At 48.8% G+C, this 20,494-nt stretch overlaps 9 protein-coding genes across 9 annotated transcripts; 5 read left to right on the top strand and 4 right to left on the bottom strand.

Moving 5' to 3' along the window:
- Positions 1 to 2,395: 2,395 nt before the first annotated feature.
- On the top strand, positions 2,396 to 3,465 carry B0J16DRAFT_330339 (uncharacterized protein). Its single transcript, XM_046126452.1, has 2 exons — positions 2,396 to 2,539; positions 2,587 to 3,465. The coding sequence occupies exons 1-2, from the start codon at positions 2,530 to 2,532 to the stop codon at positions 3,345 to 3,347; spliced, it is 771 nt and encodes a 256-aa protein (XP_045990047.1). The 5' UTR covers positions 2,396 to 2,529; the 3' UTR covers positions 3,348 to 3,465.
- Positions 3,466 to 4,994, bottom strand: B0J16DRAFT_330340 (iron permease FTR1/Fip1/EfeU; the record flags this gene model as incomplete). The annotated part of the gene is made up of 3 exons (XM_046126453.1): positions 4,558 to 4,994; positions 3,868 to 4,509; positions 3,466 to 3,676 (listed from the first exon to the last, which is right to left on the bottom strand). The coding sequence occupies exons 1-3, from the start codon at positions 4,708 to 4,710 to the stop codon at positions 3,467 to 3,469; spliced, it is 1,005 nt and encodes a 334-aa protein (XP_045990048.1). The 5' UTR covers positions 4,711 to 4,994.
- B0J16DRAFT_38385 (Cupredoxin) lies at positions 4,986 to 7,291 on the top strand. Its single transcript, XM_046131371.1, has 5 exons — positions 4,986 to 5,454; positions 5,498 to 5,992; positions 6,034 to 6,598; positions 6,647 to 6,869; positions 6,914 to 7,291. The coding sequence occupies exons 1-5, from the start codon at positions 5,128 to 5,130 to the stop codon at positions 7,062 to 7,064; spliced, it is 1,761 nt and encodes a 586-aa protein (XP_045990049.1). The 5' UTR covers positions 4,986 to 5,127; the 3' UTR covers positions 7,065 to 7,291.
- B0J16DRAFT_38389 (uncharacterized protein) lies at positions 7,054 to 8,264 on the bottom strand. The gene is made up of 3 exons (XM_046131374.1): positions 7,818 to 8,264; positions 7,393 to 7,767; positions 7,054 to 7,344 (listed from the first exon to the last, which is right to left on the bottom strand). Exons 1-3 carry the CDS (start codon positions 7,928 to 7,930, stop codon positions 7,134 to 7,136), a joined length of 699 nt encoding a protein of 232 aa, XP_045990050.1. The 5' UTR covers positions 7,931 to 8,264; the 3' UTR covers positions 7,054 to 7,133.
- Positions 8,265 to 8,626: 362 nt separating this feature from the next.
- Positions 8,627 to 10,764, bottom strand: B0J16DRAFT_352978 (uncharacterized protein; the record flags this gene model as incomplete). The annotated part of the gene is made up of 3 exons (XM_046129283.1): positions 8,627 to 9,147; positions 9,181 to 10,533; positions 10,581 to 10,764. The coding sequence occupies 3 exons, from the start codon at positions 10,762 to 10,764 to the stop codon at positions 8,627 to 8,629; spliced, it is 2,058 nt and encodes a 685-aa protein (XP_045990051.1).
- A 641-nt stretch (positions 10,765 to 11,405) lies between these two features.
- Positions 11,406 to 12,967, top strand: B0J16DRAFT_314721 (uncharacterized protein; the record flags this gene model as incomplete). The annotated part of the gene is made up of 2 exons (XM_046125204.1): positions 11,406 to 11,905; positions 11,956 to 12,967. The coding sequence occupies 2 exons, from the start codon at positions 11,406 to 11,408 to the stop codon at positions 12,965 to 12,967; spliced, it is 1,512 nt and encodes a 503-aa protein (XP_045990052.1).
- Positions 12,968 to 13,541: 574 nt separating this feature from the next.
- On the bottom strand, positions 13,542 to 15,275 carry B0J16DRAFT_392167 (general substrate transporter; the record flags this gene model as incomplete). The annotated part of the gene is made up of 5 exons (XM_046131983.1): positions 15,078 to 15,275; positions 14,962 to 15,028; positions 14,568 to 14,910; positions 13,676 to 14,513; positions 13,542 to 13,630 (listed from the first exon to the last, which is right to left on the bottom strand). Exons 1-5 carry the CDS (start codon positions 15,247 to 15,249, stop codon positions 13,542 to 13,544), a joined length of 1,509 nt encoding a protein of 502 aa, XP_045990053.1. The 5' UTR covers positions 15,250 to 15,275.
- Positions 15,276 to 15,674: 399 nt separating this feature from the next.
- On the top strand, positions 15,675 to 18,210 carry B0J16DRAFT_392173 (Six-hairpin glycosidase-like protein; the record flags this gene model as incomplete). The annotated part of the gene is made up of 3 exons (XM_046131984.1): positions 15,675 to 15,954; positions 16,012 to 17,277; positions 17,333 to 18,210. 3 exons carry the CDS (start codon positions 15,675 to 15,677, stop codon positions 18,208 to 18,210), a joined length of 2,424 nt encoding a protein of 807 aa, XP_045990054.1.
- A 1,105-nt stretch (positions 18,211 to 19,315) lies between these two features.
- B0J16DRAFT_314724 (uncharacterized protein) lies at positions 19,316 to 20,146 on the top strand (the record flags this gene model as incomplete). The annotated part of the gene is made up of 1 exon (XM_046125205.1): positions 19,316 to 20,146. The coding sequence occupies one exon, from the start codon at positions 19,316 to 19,318 to the stop codon at positions 20,144 to 20,146; it is 831 nt and encodes a 276-aa protein (XP_045990055.1).
- Positions 20,147 to 20,494: the final 348 nt, after the last annotated feature.

The raw sequence follows: 20,494 nt of genomic DNA on the forward strand, positions 1-20,494 counted from the left end.
TCAACCCTGGCATGTCTTGTCGACCGGCTCACCTGCCTGTTCATGCCTAGCAACCACTCCTACGCCTTAGCCATTAGCTAACAATAATACAAGCTACATGTGCTATATGTAATACTCGCCTCCCAAGTCGTGATCGGCTGTCCCGTTTATGGAAGGGCGCCATGCCTAGGCCAAGTCGATATGATCCTATCACCTCAGTAATAAGTCCCAACTTCATCTCTACAAGATTTTTTACCAGGTTTCTCAATGGTCTGACGGTTGCCCATCGATCTTATTGCTTATGTTTGCCACAAGTCCTTTTGAAAGTGTATACCAATGCCCACTGGTTGCCCAGACTTGAGCAGTCGATTAGCTCTTCGGTCACCAGACGGATGAGATGATAGGCATCAATTTCAGCCTAATCTCCAGCTCATAATCAGAAGGATTGAAGTTCCGATCAACTACATAACACGCGATGCATTCTCTAGCATCACACAGCTTACACGGGCACAGTGACTCCATCAATTCTTCAGCTCAGCGCTACTGTGCAATTGACATGTGTGGCGTTAGCTTACAGGCACCATCCAGCCCCTAGAGTGATCTACCGGCCACTAAAGCCACTGGCGTCAAAGGCGTTATTGCATCAGAGAAGAATTTTCTTCCCTGTTTCTGTTCTGATGTGAACTGCTGTTGATCCGAGAATACCCTGTAAGATGCATGTCGGATAAGCTGTGGTCGGGTCAAGGCCTGAAGCAGTACTGTGCCTGGTCATTTCCGGGACAAGGTATAGAGATGATGAGCTCTACTTTCGTGTACAGGCAGTACGGATCACTCGCGGAGCCAGAATGGATGGATGGTGTTCTTGTTTGATTGCTTATCTTACCGCGTCAAGCCGCGCGGGAACTCTGCAAAACAGCCCTGCGCGCCTAACGCTCTCCTTATTTCTATAATGCGATGCGCCAGCTTAAACTGTTCCTGGTCCACTCACATGTGGATACATTTCATGACCCATAGACTTGTCTGGGCTCTCAGCCTTTTGCTATCCATTCCGTTTGGCGGCGCGCTTGTGACTTCTTTTCCTCGCGACGTTCCTGGGGCCCCGATTTCGGGCCGCGGTGGCTCGAGCTTGCTCAAATCAATTACCTTAGTACCTAGGTACCTTTCAGCTGTGCTCCGAAAGCTGTTTGAAGTTGCAGCGCGATTAGTGCTCGTTCGTTCGTTCGTTGCGTATTTCTTCTGCAGCACGACGCTGCCAATTCAGGACCAAAACGACTTCTCCCTTTTACCTAGACAACAGTGACTTTGAGCTATAGGTGTTGCGACGGAAGGGACCGGGTGGCTACGAATAAATCGGCGACTGGCTCATCACGTCGCCTATAGGGTAGTTTCAGCACCAACATGATTGCATGACTACGACTCGTCATTTATAAAGGAATACTGTAAATGGAGATACTAGAGCACTCTTCTTCTAGTATAGACGTGGATGGAAGAATATAGTATACATCATGTTGGGTGATGGATTTTGGCAAAGTATGGTGGATAGGTATGACATCGTAACAGTACCGGATGTGTCCGATACTTTCATATTAACAACTATCACAACCAACACGAGGCTGCAAAAAGCAATTGCACTCCCAGAGGTCTCCCAAGCCTGCCCGATAACTTCACATCTCAATTGCGAAGCGGAAAATTACATATAACTCTACAATGTACCATATTGGACGGAACACAGTCTTTTCAACAGCAATCATCATGAATTAGACGTCATGAATTGATCCACATGATTGGACGCAACCATGACATATAGCCTACCTAGACTTAGGGACAGTGTATAGGGCCTAGGGTTCGTGTAACTCATACAAATAGATGACTGAAGGCCATAAAGAGATGTGCCATCCGTAGACTGCGTGTGATTACCTACGTATTGAAGAAAGCCTTGTTAACAACAGGTACCAGCCGTCGTATCATGACACAGCTAACGTTGGCTGATCGGGGCTCCACATGGTTAGGCACTTTGCAGTTCGCACGATACTATTGACTCAGCCACATTGAAACCCGCACAATTGATTCACTCAACCAGATTCTTGTCAGTAGCGATTAATTGGGTGACTAAGGGTGCTGAAGGCTTGCTAAGTTGATGTGGTGACCCATTAAACGCTGGACAGTTGACGATCATTAACAGGTCAATGCAGCTATAGCTCCGTCTGCAACGTGCCACCGCGATCCTGAGTAAATTTCTACGTACAGAGTTATCAAGGTAACACAATGAAATAGATAAGGACATCCAAATAAAAGGCAAACAAATAAAACAGGGAAGTCAGCAGCTCCGCGCAGTGGCTGAATGTGGCGCCTCGGCCCCTAATCCAGAATATAAATCCTTCAGCTTCAGGTCACCTTCCTCATAAAACGCGTTTCCAGCCAACGCGCCCACCCACCCTCCTTGCGCCCAGCTTCTATTTACACAGTGACGCAATAGCGCACCCACCAACGCTCAACGTCCAGAATCGACCAAAGTCAATCCGCGACTTTGTGACTTTGACCTTCATTGTCATGGTTTCAGGTATTTATTTTGTTGCTGTCCCATAGCCTATCCGCGCTGACTATCAGACCCATACGCAATTCCCGACTCTCCACGAATGACACGAGACAACATGCGCCCTGCCACGCCCAAGGAGGACGGTCTTGCTCATCGCGAGAAGTCTGATACTACAAAGGCTTCTCCTGCTTTGAGAACTGGCACACCGCGCGTCGGAACTCCTCGCACCGGGACACCCAGAACCAGTACCCCTAGAGGGAAAACAGCCACGGGCAGCGCATCCAAGAGAGCCGAAGACGAAATCGCACTGGCCGACGACACTCCCGCGGAAGGCAACCCTGCTGAGCCAAACGGTGCGCCGAACGGAGTCGCCAACGAAGGAAAGGTCGATGCTGGGTTTGAGGAGAGGGAGGTCGATGTCCTTGTTGAACACCGCGTCGACGAAGCTAATTCCAGCGTCGATATCCGAGTTCTTTGGGATGGAGGAGAGACTACATGGGAGTCAGAATGGAGACTTCAGGAAGATGTACCGGCCATGGTGTTCAAGTACTGGGATAAGCTCGGCGGTCGTGATGCTGCCACAAAGCTTGATGTTTATCATGTCTTCAAGATCTTGAGACGTGACCCCAAGCAGGCCAAGAAGTACGAGGTCCAATGGGTCGGGTACCCCAAGAATGACAGTACTTGGGAGAAGGAGGAGCTTCTGAGCAGGATTGCCCGGGCGGAGCTCGAGAAGTTCAAGGCTAAGGACCTGTTGGACAGCTCCAACGGGAAGCGCAAGGGCGCGCGAGGTGTTGGCCGACCTCGTAAGAGGCCTCGTTCAGAGGATTAATGTTTGAGCGATTGACAGAATGATTATGGATGGCGCGCATGTATGCATATGGTTGTATCAACAACGAACACGATTGTAACGGGATTTCTTTCTACACTGAACTAGTACATTGATCTATTCTAATCTGTCCTCGCGTGATCTTCCTTGGGCTTGACAAGAGGCCAGTGACCGTGATCTTCCTTGTATGACATGGCAAAAAACTGCGCAATGACAAATGCCCAGTACAGATTGTATGCGAGAACAGATCCGTACGTAGCAGAGTTGTTCCACCCGACAACAGCATTGAGAATGGCCCAGCCTCCTCCGCCGTTGAGTTGAGGATTGCAACACTGTATTGTCTGTCAGCCGAGTCTGTTTTGAGGGGATAGGCTGGGTAACAGGAGAATTGTCCTCTAAAGCTTAGGCTACTACAATAAAGTAGCCTAAATGCTAGCCTAAGCTGGCATAAAGTGACTGAATTATTTCGTCTCTTACGCTCTTGGGACTAATCCTTCTGATACTCTGAGGATAGGCTACTCACATTGACGTGCCAAATACTCCTATCAATATCGTACGATCCAGGCCCATCTCCGAGTTCCGCTGCGTCACCGCCGACAACCTTGTTCCACTGCTGCTGCTCAAAAAGCCAGATGGCGCGGGAGAACAAACCAGCTGCGACAAGGTACAGCAGGCATGTTGAAGCCACGAGGAAATATTGCAGCCTTGCTGATGAGCCGCCCCTGTAAAGAGCATACCCAACGAGCCCACCGAGCGTCAATCCCAGAATGACGGGCAAAGGCACGGCTGAAGCGGGCGCGGAAAATGAGACGCCCGCAACGAAAACAATACCCTCGATACCTTCGCGAAGAACAGTGATGCAAGGTAACGCGAACATGGCATATTTCTCGAAGAAATTGACCAACCAAGCCCTCTTTCCTTGAGCTGTCACAGGTGCTTCAATCGCCTTGGACAGCTTGGCTCGCCATTTATCCTCCATCTTTCCCACGCGCAGCAAAGCACCGCCCATGATAGTGATGATGATGGCTGAAATGAGCGAAAACACTCCTTCGTAGTAGTACTCATGATCCGCCCATGTATCGCTGCCGAGGATATAAAATGTGCCGATGATCACACCAGAGGCAACGGCGCAGATTGCGAAGCCAGTCGCAGTTCCAGCCCAGACCTGTCAATTAGCAACGCTCAACACAGAGAAGAGAAACCACGAACTCACCTGTGCTCGCAAAGTTTTGTAAAGATTCGCATCGCGCTGAGAGCCATCAAGGGTCTGTTTGAGAAAAGCCAGCAATACAGAAACAATGATGGCTGTCTCGAGAGTCTCTCGAAAGACGACGACAAACACGGGCACCGAGAACAATTCGAGCATTTTTGGAGCTTGAAGCAGATGAGGATTGGTTTGCTTTGCTATCGAAAGGATCGGATCAGATAAGAAATATGAGTTTATTCCGACAACCCACACCCGCACGCCAAGGCTCCGGTATCGAAATTGCCTCGGCCGGTTCAGGACTAAGGGTCACACGATGCCCACTTAGTTCTCCCCAGGTCGAATCACGCGTTGTTTTAACAGCTGTCAGTGTCAGCTGCTCGCTTGGACGAAAACTCTGAAGCCCTTGGTGCAGTTTTTAAATGCGAGTATCCGTACCTGCGCGAAATAAAGAAGGTGTGCTGTGCTATGAACCCCTTCTAACCGACATCGGATTATCTGATTGATAAGATCCCGGTCCGCGTCTCCACGCTTAATCCGACCGTCTCTCATTTCACTTTCACTCAGTCAAACAACAAGATGAGGTTCGGATGGGCCGTGGTTTTTGCACCGGCCGTTTTGGCTGCGACGGTGTCTTATGATTTCACTATTGAATGGGTCAGGGCGAATCCTGATGGGGCGTTTGAGAGGCCCACGATTGGCATAAATGGGGTGTGGCCGATCCCCAGGATTGAGGCTAATGTTGGAGATACCGTTTTGGTGAATGCCAGGAATAATCTGGGCAATCAGAGCACGTCATTGCATTTCCATGGATTGTTTATGAATGGTTCCAATCATATGGATGGACCGTCGCAAGTTACGCAGTGTGCTATTCAACCTGGACAGTCCTTTCTTTACAACTTTACGGTATGTACTCACCATATAAGAAGAGATGAAGCTGATCGTGTAGATTACTCAACCTGGTACTTATTGGTATCATTCACACACCGAAAGTCAATATCCTGATGGTCTTCGCGGTCCTCTCATCATTCATGACCCAGAGTCGCCTTTCAAAGACCAATATGATGAGGAAATCATCATGACTGTCTCAGATTGGTATCACGATCAGATGCAGACTCTTATTCCCGAGTTTATGAGAAAGGGAAATCCAACCGGTGCCGAACCAGTCCCTCAAGCTGCTCTCATAAATGAGACTCAGGATCTCAAGGTTGCTGTCCAGCCCGGAAAGACCTACCTTCTTCGACTGGCCAACATCGCCGCATTTGCAGGACACTTCTTTTGGATTGAGGGCCATAACCTGACTATTGTTGAAGTTGACGGCGCATACACGAAACCTGCAGCGGCTAATATGGTTTATCTATCTGCTGGTCAGCGATGTAGTGTTTTGGTTACCACCAAGCAAGACGCTTCGGCCAACTTTCCCATCGTGTCAAGCATGGATATAGTAAGTTGACCACTATTTGATTTACATAGCTGACCGTCTAGGATCTCTTCGACGTACTCCCCGATGACCTCAACTGGAACGTCACCGGATGGCTGGTGTATGATCAAGAAAAAGACCTTCCCAAACCATCGACCGTTTACGAATTCGATCCTCATGACGATATGGATCTTGTGCCTTATGATGAGATGGCTTTACTCCCCGAACCTAGCAAGCATATCGAACTGGATGTCATCATGGATAATCTCCGCGACGGTGCAAACTATGCCTTCTTCAACAACATCACTTACCGGGCTCCCAAGGTGCCTACGCTATATACTGCGTTGACAAGCGGCAAGGAGGCAACAAACCCGCAGATTTACGGAACTTATACGCATAGCTTCGTTTTGAAGAAGGATGAGATTGTCCAAATTGTTGTCAACAACAGGGACGACGGACGACATCCATTCCATTTACACGGCCATCATTTCCAAGTCCTTCATCGAAGTGAAGACGATGTCGGCGATTTCTCTGGCTCGGAGAAGTTTGCCAAGACCCCGATGAGACGAGACACTGTTGTAGTGAGAGGAAATGGAAATGCGGTGCTTCGTTTCAAGGCCGATAACCCAGGTATGTTTGTCGATTGAACGTTGAGCTTTGAGCGTTGCTAATTGTCAGGTGTGTGGCTGTTCCACTGCCATATCGAATGGCACGTTACGTCTGGGTTGATCGCGACATTTGTGGAGGACCCCCTCGCTTTGCAGGCTTCTCTGGAGCTACCCAAGAACCACCTCGACGCTTGCAAAGCTGGCGGTGTTCCTACAGTCGGCAATGCTGCTGGAAACACTGATCTCTCTGACCTTTCTGGCGAAAACGTCCCGCCGCCGCGTCTCCCTGACGGGTATGTGTGCTCCCATAATTAAAGATCCTCACTGACATCACCAGCTTCACACCGAAAGGCATCGTCGCATTTGCGTTCAGCACATTGATGGGTATTTTTGGCATTTACACAGTCGCATCATACGGAATAAAGAAGGACAAAAAGACTCCCGAGAGAGCGCCGTTGCTTGCCGAAGACGAACCCTCAGAGCAGTAGATATACAGAAATTATTATCGCTCGTACACATCCAACGCCTAGATCCCATGCACTCCTCCCGAAAGAACTTTACTTCTGCGCAGGCTCTGCAGGAGCATACTTTGAAGCCTCCCTCAAATGATCCGGTGTACCCAAAGCTTGCATCTCGCCTCTATATTCCTTGAATGCGACTTTGCGATCGCAGTTCTTGCAGTAATGGCTGACGTTTGGTGCGCAGTGGCAGATGTAGGGACAAATGACGCCGAAGAAGGTTCCGAAAAAGAGCGCCGCAGCGTAGATGCTGTACTGGTTAGACAAATCTTGTACGTGGCTAGGGGGGAATTCTTACTGTGTCATTCCAGACGCTGATTTCTTGACCTTGGTCTCGGTCTGTCGTTGACAGAATGGGCAGTCGACGGAATCAGCTTGGTTCTCTAGCAAATGAAGCGGAGTGACCGTAGGACCAGTGGGGCGCATGGGAGGTTGTTGCTGCATCGGAATAGACATCGACTCTTGGCCAGCATATTGCTGCTGCTGCGCATGGGCAGGATGCTGCAGGATTGGAGGCGATTGTGTTCCGTTGTACATGGCGCTCGAAGGCTCGGGGGAGACACTCGCGATAGGCGGCGGAGGACTCGTTTGGGGGCTCGGTTGCGCAGGATGGTGCTGGAATGTTGACTCTGTTACGACTTCGGGGAGGTTATCGTCGTTGATGTGTCGTTGTCTGGTGACTGGTCAGCTCGTTGTGCGATTGATTGAGCGGGGAAGACAAACTCAATAGCGATTTTCTCGTCGGTAGGCGGTCCAGTGTTAGGATTAGCTGTATATGAAGGAGGCGCGATGGCGTCTGGGTCGACAGGCGTTGAAGAAGTTGCTTGTTGTGACATGTTGAGCTGCTGTTCTTCTGATAATTATGTTTTTCGAGGAATGGGCCTTGAGGCAGTGAAGAGAAATAAATTTGGGATAATATGATGAAGGTCGCATTCGTGAGTCCGAGCAGATTGGAAGGAATCCGTAAAGCTAGGGGCCCCTTGCTTATTAGGATGAATCCATGTTTCGTTTTGGCATGGCGCAGTCATTCCGTTACTTGGTTTGACTTGGGAAAATGGGTCTGAGCTAGTCATTTTGGAGGCGTCGCAAGCTTGATGGATCACTGGACCTGTAAACCTGATAAATGGATCAATTCAGTTGGCTGTGCCCGATGATCAAAAGCTGAATCTGCTGAGGATTGACGCGTTAAAGGAATCGTGTTGGAGCTTAGTGCTTACGGCGGAGTAATGCGCTAACCACAGCTTTACCTGTGCGGCGAGACCCTTATCGATAAGGTTGTTCTGTTGCGCCAGCGACTGTTATGGCCGTTGAAAGCTTGGTCATAGGGCTGAACAGTTACCGCTAATTGACTTTGCTTGACGCTTTATCTCAACCTCATAATGGTTGGGTATATGAACCAACATCTATTCATTCAACTCAGGGTCCAATTCTTATGATGATGATCTTGACAGAAATATTGTAAATAATTATGCTCAACAAACTTCCACCTTGAGAAAATGAACCTTGGAGCTGTTGATATCACCAAACTCAACCTAAACATATGTTCTCTTCCAATCCAACTTGGGACTATCAAGCGCAGTGGTGAGCGCTATTCTTCCCACCGCTCTTTCAGGATACACATCGCATATCCGAACCTTGACATCTCTCATTGTTTCCAGTCGATCAGAACCACTCATGCCACTTCCTTCTTGGGGTACTTTGATGAAGGGCGAATCTCTTGTGAGACCGGCGACACTATCTAGAAAGTCTGGTGCCTTGATAATTTGACGAAGGACAATGTTTGCGACAGCACATATGAAGAGTGTGATTGTCGAGATCACTGTCACACAGTACCACGCCACGCTTAACGTATATATGCTTTTGTCGAATTCCTTCCAAGTAGCGGTTGTGTTCTGCCACAGGTCGTCTCGATTCTCAAGGGACACGCCATCGCCGCCAGTGATGACAGTTGTATTCAAAGCTGCCATAGTAACAGTGTTAAGGGCAGTGGAAAGTCTTTGCTCCCAAATATCAGTCTGGAGCTTCGAAAAGCAACCTAGTTCCTCTAACGCATCTTGACCAAGGTCAGGCCTGCGGTGGAATATACTTGGAGGGTCTCGCAACCATGTGTCAAGCATGCCGTATTCAGCTACATGACGGCTTGCGCCTAAGAACGGTAGCTCGTTCAACACACCCCGAGACAAAAACATGCTTGACATTGCTGTCAGGTTGCTCCCTTCTGGAAACGAAAGTGCACGCCTAGCGCGGTTGACTTGGCATACAAAATCTGCCACAGTTGTCGATCTCGAACAGCCGACTTCCATATCAATATAGGAGGTGCCAATATCGCACAGTCTCACGGGCAGGGACTTAGCATTTGAGGATTTGTCCAACTTGACACATCCCCCAGAGATGAGTTGCAACTTAGCTTGGGGTTCGTCCTGCGGTTTGTACTCCTTCCAGTCTGGAAATTGCTGGTGTAAATGAAGAAGCTTTGGATCGTTTACCAAGTCAAGCCAGATATTTGGGTAGCCCATGTTTATCTCAGCTTCTTGATACTCGTATTGCCTCTTAAGTTCCCATGGCTTAGTAGTATCGTGATAAAACAAGTCAGTGGAGCCGTTATAAAGCATATTGGTACCGTTGAACTCGTTTCCGCATGAAAGTGTCAGATAGTGGAAAGACATATTCAAGGTAGAGTTTCCGGCCCTGTCGAACGATCCTCCCCTGACAGGAAGGCCAACTAGCGAGGCATAAGGCACAACCTCGTCCTTCGGCACCGAAATCCAAGCTGTCGGGTCCGCATCATTGTACGCAGGCAAGTGTTCAAGAAACGGGATTTTGACGTTCCGCCATGCATCCTGATGCCCCAAACGAGATGCCTGCCATTTTCCTCCTAGGGCTTCGACACCTCGATCAAAGTTTGGACTACTGCCGTTGGAATGGATAACCGACGTGCCAGAGTTGATAAAAGAGGCGGAAGCGACTGTCCGTAGACCAGCAATCTTTGAAGAGGTGTCAGTGCCAGAGGTGAACACACCTGCGCCTGCACGGTAGTGGCTCCAGATCCTAGTTCTGTTGTTGCCGAGATAGTACATTGCTGGAATATCGGTTGTAACAACCGTTGCTCGCAAGTTAACAGAGCGAAGCGCCGCTTGACCTCCTAAAGGACTAAGAAACCACATTGCAACAACCGCCACAGTCCAACTTCGAAACCATCGCAGCATCAAGAGATTCTTTAGCGCTGAAGCTGTTGTTTGACTGGTGAGCAGGAACTCCAAAGATATCATTGTCGACCCTTTCTCAGCACCAAGTAGAGCCAGTGTTTTGAGCAGTGGCCCCATGACTGCTGCAAAGGCAATAGGCCATAGCGTGGAAGCGACGCTGATAACCTCAACTACTGTATCGCCGAAATTGCTCTGCGTGCGCCCATTTAGATAAGCCATGAGACCAATGAGGACTGTAAAATTGGTAAGAGTCAACTGAGGCTATAGGGGAAGAGCCTACTGATATATGCAATAGGTATACACAGTAATGGTATCGCTAAGCCAACTCTCTTGAACCAAGAAGGAGAAGACTGCTTCAAGGACGGAGCGACTGTGTTAATCTGGGCATCTTGGCTTTTGCGCGCCTCCTCGGTATCTGTAGATGTTATGAGGCTCTGCCTTTCCGGCCTTGGGGCGTCCTCCATTTTGGTATAATTCACTTCAAGTTTGAGATAGAATAAGTATGAATCGAGAGAGAAGAGTTCAAATCTGGAAGACGAAAAGGTTCAAGGGCCCTTGAATTTAATTGCGCGCATTTGATGGACATCCATAGACAACAATCGCGATTCTGCCTTAGCAGATGCAGGTAAGATGAATGGATTTCGAGGCTTTATTTTGTTTCACTGATTGGTCTGTTGAGAAATAAAAAGTAAACCAAAGTCTTGGCTGCTACGACAAGTTGAACCACCTTAAATCCGTGACCTGTAGTGATTCGTTTGGCTAGAAGCACCCCGCTGCATCGGGAAATACGTGTTGAGCGTGTCTCATATGCCACACAGTCAGGTGAAGAGCAAAGAAAGGATGCTCCAGCCTTTGAGGACATGCTACCCAAGAGTAACAAGCAATATTATTGTCCACTAACGCGCGGGCCGTTCAGCCTCGCCGTCGCGGGAGCGGAGCAGATGTACAGTTCAGGTGTGGCTTCAAGCCCCTGAGGCCAATACCGACTCGACAGCTGATAAGGATGGAAGTCAAGAGTGGCCAAAAGACGGTATAAAGTATAATAAATTGTCTTCCTGCCTGTAACAAGTATCCTCCTACTCTTCAACTCCACCTAGCCAGAGCCATGTCGAATACTCGCTACCGTTTTCCATACTTGATTTGGTGCTTGGTGATCGTTTTGTGCACATCAAGTGGTTTTGCCTCAATTGAGAAGTTCGAAGAAAGCCTCGAAAGCCTCAATATAACAGACCACGATGAGGTCAAACTCTTTGTCAAAGAATGGTCAAGGTCAAGTCTTTATACGGAAACTGGTGTCCCTGACCTGGCAGCTCAGGCCTTTCCCATGTTGAACCTTCAGCTTCATCGTCGCCAGCAAGACCGTTTTATCAATTGTTTTGGACAACCGCAGGGTTGCCAAGGGGCCGACGCGCAGTGCTGTGGCACGGTGGAAGATGGATGGTGCTGCCGGGATACAAGAACTACACAATGTTGCGGAGGAAGAAGTCCTGGCTGTTGCCCCGCAGGCACGAAGTGTTGCGGTGAATCGAGAGTCGGAGGTGAAGGGGCTTGTTGTGACAAAGACCAAGGTTGCGACGAAGACGCAGGGTTATGTACTGATCTGACGTGAGTTGCAACCACCTACTCTACCACCCATCTCTAACAATACTACGAAGTGAGACTGAGACAGAGACAACGACGACGTGGACGACCGAAACTGAAACCGAGACCATTACAACAGATGGAACGACCACCGTGGAGTCGATATCGACGAAAGAGACTACCATATACGTGACCGTGTCCAGAGATGCAACAGATGACACGACGTCTGCGGAGGAGACAGAAGGTTCTGCTCACAGGGTGAAGCGTACTCTACAATCGGGCTCAGCTCCCACACAGAGAGACAAGTATCATGCCCACACACCCGTTTCAAAAACACAACAACCGATCAACATCCGTCCAGTTGCAAGCCTAGACGCTCTTGCAGAAGGGTTGGCGCGCCGTGGCATTCCAATACAAAGACGAGCAACACCGACAACAACAATTGAGAAGACAGAAGAGGCCACAACAACAATCACCGAAACGGAAACCGAGACTGAGTGGACCACCGAATACACAACTTCGGTCACGACTGAGAGTCATACCATGACGGTGATAGCCTACAAAGGAAGCAAGACCACAATCACACTCGACAAAGCTGAAGGGACAGGAGATCCCGTCAGCGGAGGCCCTGGAACAGGCTCTGGGGGCCCATCTAAAGGGACCATCATCGGTGCAGCTGTTGGTGGCGCCGTGGCTCTGATACTGATAGCCGTGCTTGTTTTTTTCTTGTGGAGGCGAAGAAAGCCGGCTACAAATGAGGCTAGGGCTGTCAGCCAAGTGTATGCAGTGACTGGTCACGATAATCCTAGCCAGAAGCCACCCCCTATCCTGTCCACCGTGTCCTCCCCAGCCGAACAAGGCAGTGGATCACGCAACATCTGGGCGTCTTCACCCCAGCAGGATACCATGGCTGGGCTTTCGCCACCGCCCGAGTATCGAACTCCTCCGCCAGGAGAATTGGGACACACACAGTGGGCGCATGAGATGCCCTCTTCGCCACAGCAAGAGCCGCCACAGGAGCTGTATAATCGTGGATACATGAGCGACTTGGGGCTACCTGAGATGAGGGATCACCAGAGAGGTTAACAAAAGATGTCAACGTGGCGCAGCCTGATTTTGGATTGCATGAAATAGCCGCCGAAGGGCTGATAGCGATTGATGTGATTGGGTATGCAGGAAACGTGGCACACTATTGATGTGACAAGTAAACCAATAAGTGACAGCCTGATCCGTTCAGCTTAGATGGTTGGTGTGAAGACTTTGACCCCCAGTGTAATGAGAGTTGATTTGAAATGAGGAACCTTAAGCAGGTTGTCTCCATGTCTTTCATTAGTCAAGAATTGGTGACAGCGTAATCATCTGACTTCGAATCTCGACGGCGGAGATGCTACTGGTTTGTAATCTGTACCCAAGTAGAGCTCTTGGCGGTGCAAGTGGGTCACAGAAGAATTGTCCTTTCAAGGCTTCCTGAGGTACTGTAAAGAGTGCTGTACTATATGATAAAGAAAGAGTGGTGTATCAGTTGCAAAAGCCAAATACCGAGTAAAGTGAACGCTGTGGAGTAAACCTTTGTTGAATCAAACGTGTAGTGGAAAGTACAGCAATAATTTAGGTCTTCTGCTTGTGACTCATCCGCCGATAATTCCTTTGCCTATGGTTTCTATTGATCCTTGTAATCCTCAAAATGACGAGCAGATACCTTTCTCTCAAACATAGTATCAAGCTCATGAAATGTTCGCCCTCTTGTACCTGGAACATCGAAGTACACAACAAGAATCATCAAAACAGTCATGCCAAAGAACACCCAACCAATATGACCACCCATGTTTCCTTGGTCCTTGTTGAACATGTAAGGAAGGACAGTAACCCACACAGTGCTTGAGAGGGCCTGAAATCCAAAGGCAATTCCTTGTGACTTGGCCCTCAGTCTGGAAGCAGACACTTCACCTGCCACAGCGAGACTGGATCCAATTGCTGGACCATAGGCAAGACAGGTGAATTGCATGACAATACCGATAGCCAGCAGGGTCTTTTCAGACTGGGGACAGGAGGCAGACACCCCCATGATAAAATATATAATGGCACAGATAGACATGCCAAAGAACATAAGTGGTCGCTGTCGGAAAAGCGTCATCAAGTAGATGTTGACTAGTGATGACAAGATGGAAACACCCAATCCGATCTGCATGAGCTTGATGATCAAACCACTACTAAGACCAGTTTGGTTAAGGAAGTATGGAGCGTTGGATGACAAGCTTGCACCTGCAATCTGCGGCATATACATGCAGATCAAGATAATTCGTGTGCGGCGCCAGTTGACTCCCTTGAAGCATTCCAGGAAAGATGCCTTCTCACAGGACAGACGACGCTCAGCCTCAACTGTATCTTCCATATGTTTGAGTCGGGCATCGAGGTCTTCGTCAACCGAAGAGAGCCTGGTCAAATGTTTCAATGCCTGATCATGGTCGTTCTTCATGATGAGGTAATATGGTGATTCAGGAAGGAAAGGAAGTCCGAGTGCGAGGATTCCTGGAAACACCCATGCCGTGGCAAATACGACTCGAAATGCAGATTCGTCCATGATTTTGACTCGAGAGTAGGTTGTGGATATAGCGATGAGAAAACCAACATTCTACGTTCAGAGTCAGACAGACCATAAGAAGAAGTCAAGGAAGGAGATACTTACCATCATCAAGATATTTAGAGACAGGGCAATGCCACGAAGAGGCAGAGGAGTAATCTCAGAGACGTAAGTCTGTGATGTTGCCTGGAACGCACCAACGGCAAAGCCCGAGATGATCTTGGCCCCCATGAACTGAGCCGGTGTCTCGGCTAGGTAGGCCATCGCGATTCCGCAAGAGACAATGATGATGCCGAAAAGAAAGACTAAGCGTCGACCAAGTTTATCTTGAACGTAGCCAGCTGAGAGGGAACCAAATAGTTGCATAATATTGTATGTGGCGTTCCAAAGAGACTGCCAGTAAGCAGGGATGATGAGGTTCCCATCAACCTCACTGGCGAACTTCATCCTATAGAATATCAGGGCCCAAGTTCAACAGTGATTGTGGCTGGAGTCTTACTGGAAAGCCGGCAACGCGAGACAAACAGCTAGAGCAAGGTTTTCATAACCAACAAGGGTCGCTCCCACTTATTCAGAGTTTAGTCAGAGGTTTGACTGTAGGGCAAGGAGACATACAGTTGGCATAGAGCGCCCAGAGTATTGCTTTTGGATTTTTGCGAGCACATTCCCACGTGGTGGTTTGGTGGTCATGACTGGCCACAGCATCTTCAGCATGAGAGACTTCAGCATGAGAGACTTCAGCCTTCTCAAGCTGAGTATCATTACCAAAATCCCGATGAGTGGTCATTTGAGTAAGGAAAGAAGGGTAGGGTGGTAACGTTGAAGAGGCCACGTCAAGAATTGTTGATGTTAAGATGGAGGAGCAGGGACAATAGCCCCGGATGGAAACCTCCTTTTATGCCATTAAGAGGTGTGAATCGGATATTAAGCTTCCTCCTTACCGTTCGCGATCTAACTGTCCACCCATGCTAGCTGTTCCCCAGAAACTCGGGACTATCTTGTCTGGGGACCCCGCGTTTTAGTAAAACCCGGATATCCCGGTGCCGCTCGGAAATCCCGAGCAGGGCAATATTGAACCCTCGGTGTATCTACTCGGTATATCTCAGAGCGAGCATTAACTTAAGATGATGCTTTCGTGTGTTCGAACAATACTTTGTACATTAAATGATAAGTTTGACATTCTAAGCCAACTGACTCAACCTTGACCTCAACATGAAGTACTCATCAGAGACCTCAAACACTACTGAGCTCCTTGAGCCGAGGCAAATACTACGTCATTCCGGAAATGTACAGCATGTCGCTGAGCCCTTTTCATTCAGCTTGAGTAACGCGGGCTCCTCCATCAATGCTGAGGTCGTTTTGGACTACAGTCGCTGTGTGGGTGGCTTTCCCATATTCACTGTCACTTCTGCTTCAGCCTCTCAAGGCCAAAAACAAGTAACATTCCAGGTTACCTATAGCGAAACACTAGAAGAAATCGATAACGAAAATGGTACGATGATTCACCTGATATCTTTGGCCGTTCTTGTTCCTAACCGTGGCTCGACAGGCGATGGTCCGTTTTTCCTTTTCTCTAATGCCATGGATAGTTACAGGGTCTGCTGTTATGACGCCACCACCACGAACAATACCCAGACGTTGAAAGCTCGCTTCGCTCAAGCATCGCAGAGATATCAGAAGATCACCTTGGTGGAACCTGGCGCCAGCATTGCATTTTCCAAAGTTGGCTTTCAACTTGCACGTCCCGAGACTCCAATCAGGGCAAAATTTCACTGCTCCGATGAAAAAATCAATCGCATCTGGAGAGATGGTGTTCGCACAGTTGACATGTGCACGGTGGCTCGTGGAGAGACTGTTCCCGCCTGGGATGTTACCGAGGACGGAACTCGCGTCTACGGTGGCCATTGGGCCCCTTGCAGACAGGGAACAAGGTGGTCGGATAAGAAATTAACATTCCAGACAAAAGTCGAAAAGCTTGGAGTCAGCTGGGCTGTACATATGATTACAAACGGTCTGATCTTTTGCTTGGACATCCGAAGCAGAACACTGTCGGCTGTTGAAGGGCTGTCCAATCAGTCCTCAATCTTACCTTCGATCGACCGAGGATCCTGGCAACTACCCGAAACTCTCGATCTGTCCGGCTGGTTCACCGTCGAGAGTCTGGCGACCAAGGACCGCGTAACCATAACGATCCAAGGTCATGAGGTGGCCACCATCACAGGTCTTCATGTCAGGGCCATGCTCGGTAACAACCTCATAAATACTGGTTCCGTGGCGTTCGGCGGGCCACCAGGATGGATCGCTTGCTACCGACAACTCTCCGTAGAGAGCCTAAGCGGACAGACTCTGTACGAGAATTCAATGTTACTGAGCGATGCCGAACGTATATATGACGACTTTCAAGTGGGATCGAACAGGCTTCCGTGCATCATCGATGGCGCAAAACGAGATAGGGCTTCCTTCGGCGGTGATGCTTTCGTAACTGGTCGATCTATTGCATACTCCACCACGGACTTTGAATCTTGGAAAGGCACAATTCAGCTTCTGGTCAGTCATCAAACCAGCGACGGCTATCTTGGAAATCTCTGCCCAATACAAGCCCCAGAGCATGCTGGCCTAGATGAACCACCATACTATGGTCATTATTCTTTGACGTACGCATTGTTGCTGGTGGTCTCAATCAAGGACTACTGGATGTATTCGGGTGATAGAACACTTGCAGAAAGTCTATATCATCAACTGGAGCGCCATATGGAGTTCACAAGGCAGTTCATGAATGATGAGGGCCTTGTGGAAGCACCGCCATATCTCTCAAGTATGCTTTCCAAAACAAGCCATTTTTTGTCTACGCAGATACTGACTACAAATAGTGACTTGGTTCCCCATGGGTGGTCCCATCTTTGGCGTATCTGCAGGTCTGAATCTCGCTTACCTCGACGCTCTGAACGCTATGGCATTGATGGCACCAGACAATGGGGCAACATCCCAGTACTACCTCCAAGCATCTAGTCTGGAAGAGTCCCTAGTTCGCGTTCTTTGGAACAAGGAACAAGGGACATTACGACCAGCACTTTCCCTTAGTGCTAATGGTGTATTTCAAGACGTGAACGCTTACGCAGCTACTCTTGGTGTCTCTCCAGACCATCCCAAGTTGGTAGAAGGCATATTTCCCACCCACAATTCTCTGCCGCCAGCATTTCGGGGTCTCGATAAGTGGGAGAACTTTGGGTTGAACAGCCCCTACGCGTCTGGGTTTGCACTCGAAGCCCTTTTCGCAAAAAATGAGGGACCCAAAGCCATGGAGCTATTGTCGCGAGTATGGGGCGTAATGGGGGACCAGAGCAGTCCAAACTATTCCGGCGCTCATTGGGAAGCCATAAAAACAGACGGCACACCCTTCAATCACGACGTGTCACTTGTGCATGGATGGTCTACTTGGCCAGTCTTCCTATTACCCAGATACCTTGTCGGAGTTTATCCACTTGAACCCGGCTGGACAAAAATCGGTGTAAAGCCTGTTCTTGCAGGATTGGAGAGTGTGGAGTATTCTATCGAAACTCCTCAAGGGTACTTTTCAGCTCAATTATGTATCAATGATCAGAAAGGAGTTGGAACAATTAGAATATTAGCGCCACATCGCAGTTCAGCAGTCGTCAAGGCCCCGAATGGTTGGAATCTTTCTGGTACTGGTATTGTGCAAGGTAATGGAGTGCAAGTATGTTTGGAGATATTCAGGGATACCAGATGATTGTATCTAGAAGCAATCCGCATTGAGAGGCATTCACAATGAAAGGTAGCTCTTCAATTTTCTTCCAGTGGTCATCTGCGCCCTCAAGTCGATTCTTTAGACGGCCAATCCAGGATTGTCGAGATCTCCTTGCTTGGGTTCATCAAGGACGCCTCTCCACCCGATTTGACGTCTTAACAAAGCTCTACGAAAACTAACTGGCTGGACCCTCATCTCGGCTCTTGACCATGTTGTGAATGCCGGGAGGCATCCTTCTTGGCACATTCATGCGGCCCCGGATGCGGGATCGGAAAGTGGGAGGATTAAGTTTCCGATGAAACGAAACGGTCCGAGCTAATAATAGTTTGTGAGAATAATGGGGTCTACTCTTCTAGCACCATTAGTACAATCAGACCAAATCGATTCATGAAATACAGACCTATCTATGTGTCTAATGTATAAATCTTATTACATTCATCGTCACAGTGTCCTTGCGAAATAGTCGTGCTCTTTTCATTCCGGTTCTGAACCACTATATCACTAAACAACAGTCTATCAAAAGGAAAGATACCACGAAATCAATAATGGAAATTCAATAATGCTTTCAATACCCTACACCTTAGTACCCGGAGCCTTCCATCGGGATGTTTAATGCAGGGTTGGGGGGCTAGCTGCGCGTATGCTCCACCGCGAAAAGCTTCGCCCCATACTAGAGGAATGGGTCGTTTCATGTTTCGTGAACAGCTAGTTTATCAGATGTGGATTGATGATGTTTCTTTGGCGGTATGTGGAATAACTATTGGCTGGTATAGTCAGCAAGATCACGTTCGGTAGATCTGAGCTGATGAACGACTCTAGCCATGAACATTGCTCAAGGACAGAGTTACGACTTGAGCTTACGCGTAGCCATTTCTTTCTCCGTGGACGTCAAGCAAAGAGGCAAGGAACTCTTGGGGTGGAGGACCCATCAACATCGGCCAAATGGGTATAAATGGTCTGTTTCCTCTGCTCCCAAACAACTTCTTCTCAACACAAACAACTACAACAATCGCTTACTCACTCACAACTTCACACTCTTTCAACTTTTCAAGTTCCTAGAACCAACTTTCATTCCCAATCATTCAAGATGAAGACCTCCATGGCTATGCTCACTGCCTCTATGGCCACCGCTATTCTCGCTCATCCCTTCGACACCCGCAGCCAGCAGTGCAACGTCGCTCCCTCAGCTTCCACCAATGCCAACATCAAGCCCATCTCTCAGCCCAGCGCTTCCACCGCTGAAGCCTGTCTCAAAGCTTGCTCTTCCAACTCCTCTTGCAAGAGCTTCCTCTTTGGCCTTCCTGCCGATGCCAGCACTCCTGTGTGCAAGCTTTACAGCGTTGAGGCTTCTCGAGTCCCCAAGCAGAACAACGAGCTTTACGTCTTCGACAAGGCTTGCTCTGGTAGCAAAGTTCCCCAGTCTAAGCCTACTCACGACGAGCCTCGTGGAAAGACAAACAGCAAGGTGGCTGCTCGTGGTATGACTTGCAATGCTGCTCCTACTGCAGCTTCCAACAGCAACGTCAAGCCCTTCGCTACTCCCAGTGCTGAGACTGCAGACAAGTGCCAGGATGCTTGTGATGCACAGAGCGGGTGCCAGAGCTTTGTGTTTGGCCTCCCTGATGACGCGTCTACTCCCGTCTGCAAGCTGTACAAGGTTGCTCCAGCTCAGGTTCCTCAGGGCGATGATCAGCTTTACGTCTTCGCCAAGGGATGCCCCGCGGCTCAGGTTCCTACTAGTGCGCCCACCCATGCTGAGCCTCGTGGAAAGGTCCCTTCTGAGAAGGCTGATGCTAAGACTGGCGCCAAGACTGAGACCAAGAGCAGTGCTCAGAAGGCTCAGGCCAAGACTGGTAACCAAGCCAAGGCCAACCAGCAGTCTGTCAACAGCATCAACCCTGAGCAGAAGCACAACTAAGCTCCAACTCTCCGAGTTTCATCATTTTAACTCGGTTTGACTTTGGAGTTCTGTAGTAACTTGTTTCCGCAGATGACACTGGTGCTGGGAGTCGTTTTGGGATAGGGGGTTCCAAGACTCCAAAAAGAACTTGTACCACACACTCGTTTGATTTTGATATAGATCTTGTATTTTGTTTAGAGTTCCTTAGATAGTGACAATAGATCGGCCGATCATTTCAATATTTTGAACAGTACAAATTTGATGTGATTATGTGAATCAGGTGTAACATGATGGTGAAGATATAGAACCTTGACTTCCCAGAAGGATATGTCCATGATCCTGTGCTCTAAAATGAACTGAATATGG

This window comes from Fusarium flagelliforme (genome assembly GCF_020744385.1).
Source record: "Fusarium flagelliforme strain FIESC 12 MPI-CAGE-AA-0113 chromosome Unknown B0J16scaffold_1, whole genome shotgun sequence".
In the NCBI taxonomy this organism is placed as follows: domain Eukaryota; kingdom Fungi; phylum Ascomycota; class Sordariomycetes; order Hypocreales; family Nectriaceae; genus Fusarium; species Fusarium flagelliforme.